Consider the following 11,601-nt stretch of genomic DNA (forward strand, 5'->3'; position numbering starts at 1 on the left):
CCCCGCGACCCGACCTCAGATAAGCAGAAGAAGATAGATGATTGGATGTGTAACACAACTTGATGTTTCTTGAAAACACTGTCCAGTAGTTGATGTTGTCGCTCCTTCTCCTTTTTTGTTGGACAAAGTTCCTCCTCTTATTCTGTTGTCGTTTTTTTTTTTTTTTTTCTAAAATCACAAATATTTCTTCAACGGCAGCAGTTAGTCGCTGATTCAGCAACACTCACATCATTTGTAATGTAGACATGTTCACACAATAAAAACACTTTACACTTACATTGGATCTCTGCTTTGATGTGTCGATCACTTCCGCCTCTCTTTGTTAGCAGCTAACAAGCTAAGCTAACCAGCAGGCTAGGCTAGCACGTCAAAGTGCACTCAGACTAATGTATCCGCATACAAACAATTAATAAGGACGTTTACTCTGTTAAACGACACACATGTGCACATGTACGTTGTAATTAAGACATAGAAACCATAATAACCAAAACAACGTATTCTCCGCCAGACGCCATCTTTTTTTGTGCTTCCTCCTGTGTGACGTCATCGAGGTGTTCTCAACCGCGGAACAAATGTTGGCCCAGCACGTGTTTCACTGGGACAATAGTAGGTGGTGCACACTTCCTTCGCCCGGCCACAGAAGACAAAAAAGAGTTGCTGGTGTAACAATATGAAGAATATATTCCACTCCTCTCTTGTACACGCGGCTTATGAGGTAATATACATGATATATTTTCATATTATTTATCTTATTTACCTCATATGTTGTTCGAAGCTAACGTGCTAGCGTTAGCCCGCTAGCAGGCCTTTGTAGCAAATGCGAGCGTTTTTTTTTTGGAGGAGTGTATTTTATATGTTCAATGTAAGAATTATATTGACTTATTTAATACTTTAACTGTTTTTTGTTGTATATTACAGTCACGCTTAACATCATTGAATATTTGTTACTAGAAAGAAACGAACGTCTCGAAATTTAAGTCTGGAATAAGTCACATGGTATAATAATAATAATAATAATAATAATAATACATTTTATTTGGTATAGCGCTTTTCAGTGTACTCAAAGATGTTTTACAGGATGAACAAAAAATATTATTGTTATTGTAATGACAGTGTAATATAATGTATTATTGCAGTGGTCTGCTTTATGTTGCTGTCAACTGTATTAGCAATAAATACAAATGATGTTTGCACGCACTTCTATTACCTTGATAACATACATCCATCCATCCATTTTTCTACCGCTTGTCCCTATTTGGGGTTGCGAGGGGGGACAGGGGGTGTTGGAGCCTATCAGCTGCATTGGGTGGACATATGGAAATTAAATCAACTGATGTTTGTTATTACGAAAACACTATTTGCACAATTGTAAGTGATTAATGCTTATTCAGTCGGACTAAAATAAATATTTAATTAAATAAATGTTAATATTAAAAATAGCTTTAATATACTGCACACAAAATGAATTTATATTAGATTAGATAGTACTTTATTTATTCCGTCAGGAGAGTTCCTTCAGGAAAATTACAATTTTCAGCACAATCCCATTCAAGATCAGACAAACATTATAGGGAGACAGAACAGGATCGCTGACGGGTCTGCCGGCTTCCAGCGCCCCTTACAAAAAAGATGGGGTGGGGTGGGGGGGGGGGGGGGGGGTAGGAGAAAAGAATAGAATATTAAAATAAAATTTAAAAAAATTTGCATCAATATTTTGTATGTAGTCAGAACATGAGGTACCCAAATATTTTAAATAATTGTTTACATTTATGAATTTGTATATATACAGTATATATATATATATATATATATATATATATATATATATATATATATATATATATATATATATATATATATATACATATATACATATATGTATATATGTATATATATACTCGCTGGCACTTGTTCCACGTGCTTCGCTGCACTTCTGTTTGTTTTCTGTTGGGTTAAAAATGTTGCTTTTGCAGAAGAAAGTTAAAGTAGCAATGATTGTCACACACACACTAGGTGTGGTGAAATTTTTCCTCTGCATTTGACCCATCCCCTTGATCACACCCTGGGAGGTGAGGGGAGCAGTGGGCAGCAGCAGTGCTACGCCCGGGAATCATTTATGGTGATTTAACCCCCAATCACAACCCTTGATGCTGAGTGCCAAGCAGGGAGGTAATGGAGAACAAGGAGAGGATATTGCGCGTAAAAGTAAAGCCAACCGACCACAGCTCTGTAGTCCTGGTCACCGTTGATGTGAGGTGGGACTATTTTGGAGGTGCACGTCAAGGTTGGCTGGTAGGTTGGTAGTGGGAGGAGCCAGTTGGCGTCACTTGATGCTGCAGCACAATGAAACTTTTATACGTGCAGACTGACTTCATGCAGTCATGACGGTATTAAAATCCCAGCAGGAGGTTTTCCATAAGTTGTTACTTTTTAATCAGTAATTAATGTAAATGCAGAAAATAGGATCAATGACACAATTCATAATAATCAATAACTGATGATTATTCCATGTGTAGAAGAACATCACCTCACCACAAAGTGGTGTCAGTCCACTTGGAAAATTTTATATTTGATAGACTAAACAACATTTGACACATCTGAGCTGAAGTTTGTTTGTGTTGTCTTGCGGACGTCCAACAGATGAACACTCGTCAAGAAGAACGTCGCCTTCAGCAGCAGGAGGATCCACAGCCCCCCCACATTAAAGAGGAAGAGGAGGAAGTGTGGATCAGTCAGGAGGGAGAGTGTCCTGTAGGGCAGGAGGAGGCTGATGTCAGCAAGTTTCCACTGACTGTTGTCTCTGTGAAGACTGAAGAGCATGAAGACAAACCACCTGAGTCCTCACAGCTTCATCACAGTCCAAGTAAGCACAACATCCACATATCATCTAATACAATGTTTGTGACACATGTTCATCCGGGGGACACATTTATCACTAAAGATGGAGATATGTTTGCTTTTTAACACCACCATTTAAAAATGAATGCTCATCAATCATCAACAGTGTAATTGCTGGGGTGTAACCATGTGACCTAGAGGCCGTCCTCCTTACCTCACGTGGTCAGATGAAGGCAATCATTCAATATGGCTACTGTTTATTTACCTTTGGCAGCACATATGTCAGCATATTTCAAAGGTTTAGTGATGAAGATAAGAGCTGTATACCAAGTACCATTTTTTTTTTTTTAGTACTGGTTCCTAAAGGTCTACTGAAAGCCACTACTAGCGACCACGCAGTCTGATAGTTTATATATCAATGATGAAATATTAACATTGCAACACATGCCAATACGGCCTTTTTAGTTTACTAAATTGCAATTTTAAATTTCCCGGGAGTTTCGTCTTAAAAACGTTGTGTAATGATGACGTGTACGCAAGACGTCACGGGTTTATAGGAAGTATGAGCGCTGCACACACACACAGCTAAAAGTCGTCTGCTTTAACGGCATAATTACACAGTATTTTGGAGATCTGTGTTGCTGAATCTTTTGCAATTTGTTCAATTAATATTTCAGAAGTCAAAGTAGAAAGATGGAGTTGGGAAGCTTTAGCCTTTAGCCACACAAACACATGGTGATTCCTTGTTTAAAATTCCCGAAGATCAAACTTTCCATCATAGCTGAGACAACAATACAGAATACAGATTTACACTGTAAACAACCTCATCTTTTCTCCAAGCTTATACATCAGTAACTGACATTAACATCACAGGGGGCGCTGGAGCCTATCCCAGCTGCATTCAGGTTAAAGGGAATTTATCACAATTTAGATTTTAGGCCATATTGCGCATCCCTCGTAAAAAGTGGTCTTCTATTCCTGTGAATAATGTTGTAAAGAGCAATGTGTTTGTTTTCAGGCCAATTAATATAATCACTTTTTATTTTAAGTACATGTAAACTTACTGAATGCCTCATGTGACTGAGCAAATCTGGACATTTCTCAAGCATGTTTGTCATTGTGTGTCCTGCAGACGTCTGTGGAGAACAACGTCTGCCTGAAAAAAAGGAGAGTAGCTTCAGGATGGTGAAGGAGGATCCTTCAAAGAGGAAGACCAGGCGCCACGGACCCTCTGGCGTCTCCTTTTCCTCTTTGACACAGACCCTTCCCTGTAAAAAGGAAGAGGAAGACTCACTGACGCCCCACATTAAAGAGGAAGAGGAGGAACACAGCATCACTCAAGAGGGAGATCATCTTGAAGGACTGGAGGAGTTCCCAGTGACTGGTGTCCCTGTGAAGAGTGACGATGATGAGGTGAAAGGTGAAAGTGAGGAGAGGGGAGGGGGGGAGCCTCCAAGCAGCAGCTCAACACAACACATGACAACAGAAGCTGATGGAGACCACTGTGGAGGATCACAAGCAGACAAGCTCTTAGCTCCACTATCAGATAGTGAGGACACAACGTCACACTCTCCTGACACTGATGATGAAGACTCTAAAGATGATAAGACATGTCACACTGACAACACTCACTTCACATCTTCTCACTCTCACAAAACCTTTAAATACCATAGTCGTCTGAAAAGACACATGAGAACACACACTGGAGAAAAACCTTTTATCTGTTCAGTCTGTGGTAAACGTTTTGTTCGAAGTCATAATGTGAAAGTACACATGAGAACACACACTGGAGAAAAAACGTTTTCTTGTTCAATCTGTGGTAAAGGTTTTATACAAAGTCAATATTTGAAAGTGCACATGAGAACGCACACTGGAGAAAAACCTTTTCCCTGTTCAACCTGTGGTAAAGGTTTTACACAAAATCAATATTTGAAAGTACACATGAGAACACACACTGGCGAAAAACCTTTTTCCTGTTCAATCTGTAGTAAAGGTTTTGTACAAAGTAACAGTTTGAAAGTACACACTAGAACACACACTGGTGAAAAATCACATTCTTGTTCAATCTGCAACAGAAGCTTTTGTGACCGATCAAACCTTTTAGCACACATGAGAAGACACCCAGGAGAGAAAGTGTTGAGTTGCAGTGTGTGTGGTGAAAGATTGTCTTCTAAGTACCAGTGTAAGAAACACAAGTGTGCTGGTGAGAACAACAGCAGCAAATGAAACTGCAGGATTTGAAATAAACTGTCAAGACTTTCATTTTGACTTTCTAACAACTTTATGATTCATTTGTTGGGTCTCTATAATCTATTTTATTCATTATCGTTATTACTCTGTATTATAATGATTGTGTTGTGATTGTTTTATATGTATGTCCCCAGACCTTTATGCAATATACAAGTGAGAGAAAATAGCAGATTTTTTTTTTGTTTTTGTGAAAGGATTTTGTTTTTACAAACTTACATTTCTGGATACATCAAATAAATCCAGTATTGTGTTCTAAACATTTTTTATGTATTTTTTTCTTTTTTCAACATCCCCAAAACAACATCAATATCAGTCAAAGTTTGGAGTGTCAGACAAAAGCCAATATTGTACATCATCCCACAGAGATTTACTTTGCATACATTCTTAAAATAAACTGTTTATTGTGTTTCCCAATCACAGAACCAACAAGTGCTGTCTTCAATTGCAAAATAACATCCATAATATAATTTTAAGTGGTCAATTCCATCCTTTTTTTTAATTTAGATTAACTCTTTTATCTCAGAAAGAATGGATACTTTTAAGTATTTTTTTGTTTCAGAGAAAATAATAAGAAGAAGAAATAGAAAACAATTAAAAAAGATGCAGTAACTAGAATATTTTAAATAAAAGCCTATTTAAATGTTGTAATATTTCTTATTTGCAGGTCATACTTAATTAAATCTTGAAATATTAAAATATTTTTATCAGTCAATAAGTGCATCAGTGACCAAATGCCTTTTTCAAACCATTGCTGTACAAAGATGGATTTGTTTCTCATTTTAATATAAGAACAATTCCATAGTGGAGTATTGTGTGTGATGAAGTTGTGTTTGTAAATTAGTTTCCAGTACAACAACACTTGCTGGTAGGGATGGGTACTGTTCACTTCTAATTCCATGTTTTATGTGTTATATATGTCAATATATTGTGTGTTTGTATTTTGCCAACATGGTAGAATCACATGATAGGCAGGTTGTATCATGTTTTTCTGTCACCTTGAGGAAATGGCATAAAGAGGAAGATGACAATATAATGTCACTTGGACAATGATGTACAGAACAGAGGAGATGTATTTCATTTTAATTTTTGGTTTTAGGCAATTATTTTGTATTATTATTATTTCACAAAACCTCTCCATTATCCAGCTATGGATTTCTGGTAGCTGCTTAAAAGGAGATGGAAGGGGACAGTGAGCTGATGTATGAGGAAGGTATGGACATGGATAGGACTAGAGGGGAGAGAAGGTCATGAAGGTAAGTCGAGTGCTAAAAGAGTAGAAAAGAGTAAAAAGATTATAGTGGTGTCAGGTTCAAACACTGATGCGTCTATTAAACAGACGAGAAGGAAGAAATCATGCACAGACAGAGTTACATTTTGCTCAATTGAGGAGAGATGTGTTTTGGGCTGTACTCTAGTTACAGATCCAAACTACGTTCTAAAAGTCCAGCCCACGTGCTGCCTCTATTTATTTGGGAGGTCCCTGGTTACATCACTGAGGCTGTCGCTGAGGGAAGGGGGTCATCTTCACAGCTCCAGCTAGACACAATATATAATTATACATAAATGTAAATGTGCTGACAGTTGTGATATCACCTTGTCTCTGTTCTGTCTACGTCACGGTACTCGATGTTCGGTCTTGGCAGTCAGCAGGCCGGTTCTGGAAACAAACACTGATAAGAGACTTGCTTGCAATCTTGTGGATTGCCAGCTTTGCACAGACAAAGAAAAAATAATTTCAGCACACTTGATAATAACCATAGCAACAGCCTTTAAGCATAAGAGTTGTGTGATAATATACCGTAGTTCCTTGAATAGGCGCCGGGGCGCTAATTAATTTAAAACCTCTTCTCACTCCTGCGCTTAATCAAGGCATGCGGTAAAAGTAAGCAGGAGCTAATCATTTTAAAACCTCTTCTCACCCGTGCGCTTACCAGTGGCATGCAGTAAAAAACTGACTGTGATTAAAAAATAAATAGATAAAAATTTGTTCTGTGGCCGCGGCCCGGTGGTTGGGGACCACTGCTCTACAAGGTTTCTCATTGTCATCCCATTGGGTTGAGTTTTTTCTTGCCCTGATGTGGGATCTGAGCCCAGGATGTCATTGTGGCTTGTGCAGCCCTTTGAGACACTTGTGATTTAGGGCTATAGAAGTCAACTTTGATTGATTAATTGCTTGATAATAATGTGACTCAAAAATCAGAATTAGTATTGTTTGATCCTAACCTTCGATAGCTCAGTTGGTAGAGCGGAGGACTGTAGTTGCTCATGCTGAAATCCTTAGGTCGCTGGTTCAAATCCGGCTCGAAGGATCACCCGTTACGCTTCTTTTTTTTAAATTAAATCAATACAAACAACACAAGATACACTTACACTAGAAGATTCTAGGTTCAACTCCTAGCCAGCGTGCTGTTGTTTGTTAACTCAACTGAAACAGTATTCTGTACAATTTTGGGGGGAAGTTATTTTGCTTTTTTTTTTTCTAAATCTACAAACTGAAAAATGTGTTTTTTTTCCCTTTATTATTGTGAATGTATAACTGGTAGTTGTATCTGTTCTTATACTCGGGGCATTCAATCAGAATAAAGTGGGTGAGGAAAAAGGTGAGCACAACAATATAAATGTGACTATTTTACATCTTAGCAGTTGTTCTTTACACCACCATGGAGTAAAACCTAAATATTTCCCCAGAACATCAAGTATTAGCACACTGATTGAGATTCTCTTCCATGATGTCGTTCAAACAGAATGTGGCTTGAGCAGATGGTTTAACATTAGACATCAGGAGAGCAAACACATTATCAATCAAGATGAGTAGGAACAGCCGTGATGGTATAGTGGTTAGTACTCTGTGTTGTGGTCACAGCAACCCTGGTTCAATTCCGGGTCATGACGCTTAAACTGCTTTTCTTTTCAGCATTTTTCATCTTCACTTGAAGACTTATTTATTAGCCTGCTAAGAACTTTTGAACATTTCTGAAAAATCTGCCAAATGTTTGCAATAATCATAACATTCTCGGTAGTAAAACATTCTTCAGAAGCATTTTGGTACATTTTTTAGAGACCCTGAAATGCTCAGTCATGGAGCGCAAGACATTCTTTTTGAGCTTCCGGGATTCAAGTACCTGTTCTGCTGACCAATACTAGGCTTTGAGACCCCCTTGGAAAGACCTCCTTCCACCCCTCAAAAGTCACCAATAGGGCAGACCTTGGTTACATTTGAATATGTAAACCCAAGAAGGTGTTGTATAGATGAAATAGCTCAGTTGGGAGAGCGTCAGACTGAAGATCCAATGCTCCCTGGATCAATCCTGGGTTTCAGCATAAATATACATGCTTCTAAAATGGTACTTATTACTAATAAGCCTCCTGTGGCTTTTACAATACTGAAATGGTCTCCCTGGCCTGCCAGCCTCCGCCTCCGCTTGGGATGGTTTCCTGTGGACTGGACTCTCGCTGCTGTCTTGGATCCGCTTGAACTGAACTCTCGCGGCTGTCTTGGAGCCACTATGGATTGAACTTTCACAGTATCATGTTAGACCCGCTCGACATCCATTGCTTTCGGTCCCCTAGAGGGGGGTGGGGGTTGCCCACATCTGAGGTCCTCTCCAAGGTTTCTCATAGTCAGCATTGTCACTGGCGTCCCACTGGATGTGAATTCTCCCTGCCCACTGGGTGTGAGTTTTCCTTGCCCTTTTGTGGGTTCTTCCGAGGATGTTGTAGTCGTAATGATTTGTGCAGTCCTTTGAGACATTTGTGATTTGGGGCTATATAAATAAACATTGATTGATTGATGATTGATTCTTTTACATAACAGTTGCTAAAACTTTTGTTCACTTCCAGTTCTTAATTTATTGACAAAATACTCCATAAGTAATCACAATAAAAATAAATAAATAATAGCCGGTGAAGTAAGTTCCATTTCATATGGTGAGATGAGTAAGATTATCTAGAAAATGAACAAATGGATTGATGACATAAATTCAGAATGTTTATTATCATGGTTCTTCTTCTTTCTACTTTGTAAACACTTTAAGTTTGAAGAGTTTCTTGAAGTGGATGATATTAGTACATTGTTTGATTGCTTTGCTTAATCCATTCCATCATTTAATTCCACATACTGATATACTGAAGGTCTTAAGTGTTGTACGTGCATACAAATGTTTTCAATTACATTTTGCTCTAAGATTATATTTCTCTTTTGTTGAGAAGAATTGTTGTATATTCTTGGGAAGCAGGTTATAGTTTGCTTTGTGTATAATTTTATCTGTTTGCAATTTCACTATGTGGTGGAATTTCAGTATATTTGATTCAATAAATAAAGGGTTTGTATGTTGTCTATATCCAACATGATGTATTATTCTAACTGATCTTTTTTGTAACACAGTTAATGGATGAAGTGTACTTTTGTAATTATGTCCCCATATTTCTACACAGTAACTCAGATATGGTAACACTAGTGAGCAGTAGAGAATATAAACTGATTTTCGGTCCAGAACATATTTTGGCTTTATACATTATTGACGAATTTCTTTTTACTTTTATGTTGTATATTTTTTACATGAGATTTCCAGTTCAGTTTATCATCAATCATTATACCTAGAAATTTGGTTTCATTTACTCTTTCAATTTCTATTCCGTCTATTTGTATTTGTGTTTGACACTTCTTTTCTACTTTTACCAAATAGCATTATTTTAGTTTTACCGAAATTCAAAGATAGTCTGTTTTTGTCAAACCATCTTTTTAATTTGTTCATTTCTTCTGTTATTATTTGTATTATCTTCTGTGTGTTCTCTCCTGAACAAAACACTGTTGTATCATCCGCAAATAATACTAATTTTAAATATTTTATAACTTTACAAATGTCATTTATATAAAGCTTGAACCATGTTGGTCCTAGTTTTGATCCCTTAGGTCAGGGGTGCCCATTACGTCAATCGCGAGCTACCAGTCGACCACGGGGGGTGTGTCAGTCGATCTCCAGCCAGGCTTTTAAAAAAAATAGACCTAAAAATGAGTGATCATCAATCTTCACCAAGACGTCACTTAAATGACATTCACGGTACCGGAGGGTCTTGTGAGATGACGCTGGCTGCTGCAAGATCATTATTATTAAAATATGACCAAGAGGAAGGCGAGAAACACTTTTAATTTCAACAGACTCTCGCGCCGTACCTTCCGTCAAAACTCTAAAGGCTGACTGCACATTTCCTATCTTCACAATAAAAGCCCTGCTTCATGCTGCCTGCGCTAACTAAATACAGAGTCTCGGAAAACTGGCGTGCACAAGCGATCCTTCAGAAAGCTGGCGTGCACATCACTTGTGCACGCTAGCTTTCCGAGACTCTGTATTTTGTTAGCGCAGGCAGCATGAAGCAGGGCTTTTATTGTGAAGATAGGAAATGTGCAGTCGGCCTTTAGAGTTTTGACGGAAGGGACGGCGCGAAAGTCTGTTGAAATAAAAAGTGTTTCTGGCCTTCCTCTCTGTCATTTTTTCATAATAATGAACTGGCAGCAGCCAGCGTCATCTCACAAGACCCTCGGGTGCCGTGAATGTCAATCAAGCAAGCTACGGAATTTGCCGCCAATGTTTTTCTTGTAAAGTGTATGGAAGCTGGATGAATTAGATGCCAAAAAGCAACCACTTTCATGTGGTATTGTACAGAAAGGACAACTTTTTTTCTCCTCCATTTGAAAATGTGGGCGTTATCATCATTACTGTCTGATTCCAATCAATGCAAGTCATCAGAATCAGGTAATACACCAACTTATATTCTCATCTTCGTGAAAGAAAGACATCTATATGTGTTACACATGCTTGTATTATCATTAAGCACATTTAACTTGTTTACAAAAATGTCTCTTTCATAAATAAATAAATATAAATGATATATATAAATGAGGTAGATCCCCTCGAATTGGTCAATTGAAAAGTGGCTCGCCTGCAGAAAAAGTGTGGGCACCCCTGCCTTAGGTACACCACAGGATATATTTAGTGTTGTAGAAGTGTGTTCGTCTAGCTTCACGTATTGTTTCCTGTTGGTTAAATATCTTCGAATCCAGTTTAAGACCAACCCTCTGATGCCATACCAGTATAGTTTTTGGATTAAAATATTGTGATTAATAGTGTCAAATGCTTTAGTTGGATCAATAAACACTGCTGCTGCATATTTTTTTTTTTACTATCTATTGCATTGGTCATTTCTTCTGTCATTTCTATTACAGCCATCGAAGTTGAAATATTAGCTCTGTATCCATATTGGTTCTCATCTAATATTTTAAGTTTGTTTGTAAAACTCTCTAATCTGACAGTTTTCAATGATTTTAGAAAATTGTGGAAGTAAAGAAACAGGTCTATAATTTGTAAATTGGTGTTTGTCTCCAGTCTGATAAATTGGTGCAATTTTAGCTATTTTCATTTTGTTTGGGAATTTACCTGTTTGAGATGATGGGTATTTTTACGCTACTTTTGCAGTGTAGCGTGTAGTGTAGCTTGCTACAATTCTCTGAGGATA

The 11,601-nt window shown here is 37.8% G+C and overlaps 1 protein-coding gene and 1 non-coding gene across 2 annotated transcripts; both read left to right on the forward strand.

Annotated features, from left to right (window-relative positions):
* Positions 1-593: 593 nt before the first annotated feature.
* Positions 594-5,515, forward strand: LOC133547786 (zinc finger protein 771-like). Its single transcript, XM_061893311.1, has 3 exons — positions 594-715; positions 2,641-2,863; positions 3,971-5,515. Exons 1-3 carry the CDS (start codon positions 671-673, stop codon positions 5,062-5,064), a joined length of 1,362 nt encoding a protein of 453 aa, XP_061749295.1. The 5' UTR covers positions 594-670; the 3' UTR covers positions 5,065-5,515.
* A 1,795-nt stretch (positions 5,516-7,310) lies between these two features.
* Positions 7,311-7,397, forward strand: trnay-gua (transfer RNA tyrosine (anticodon GUA)). Its single transcript is given in 2 exon segments — positions 7,311-7,347; positions 7,362-7,397. It is a non-coding gene; the product is annotated as a tRNA-Tyr (tRNA).
* The last annotated feature ends 4,204 nt before the right edge of the window (positions 7,398-11,601 follow it).

The sequence above is a fragment of the Nerophis ophidion genome, unplaced genomic scaffold, assembly GCF_033978795.1.
Source record: "Nerophis ophidion isolate RoL-2023_Sa unplaced genomic scaffold, RoL_Noph_v1.0 HiC_scaffold_183, whole genome shotgun sequence".
NCBI classification, from domain to species: domain Eukaryota; kingdom Metazoa; phylum Chordata; class Actinopteri; order Syngnathiformes; family Syngnathidae; genus Nerophis; species Nerophis ophidion.

Bases quoted from the DNA above. Each gene is read 5' to 3' on its own strand.
- LOC133547786 (XM_061893311.1), top strand. From the start codon at position 671: ATGAAGAATATATTCCACTCCTCTCTTGTACACGCGGCTTATGAG. The intron at 716-2,640 runs GTAATATACATG...GACGTCCAACAG, and splicing joins TTGTACACGCGGCTTATGAG to ATGAACACTCGTCAAGAAGA. The intron at 2,864-3,970 runs GTAAGCACAACA...TGTGTCCTGCAG, and splicing joins ACAGCTTCATCACAGTCCAA to ACGTCTGTGGAGAACAACGT.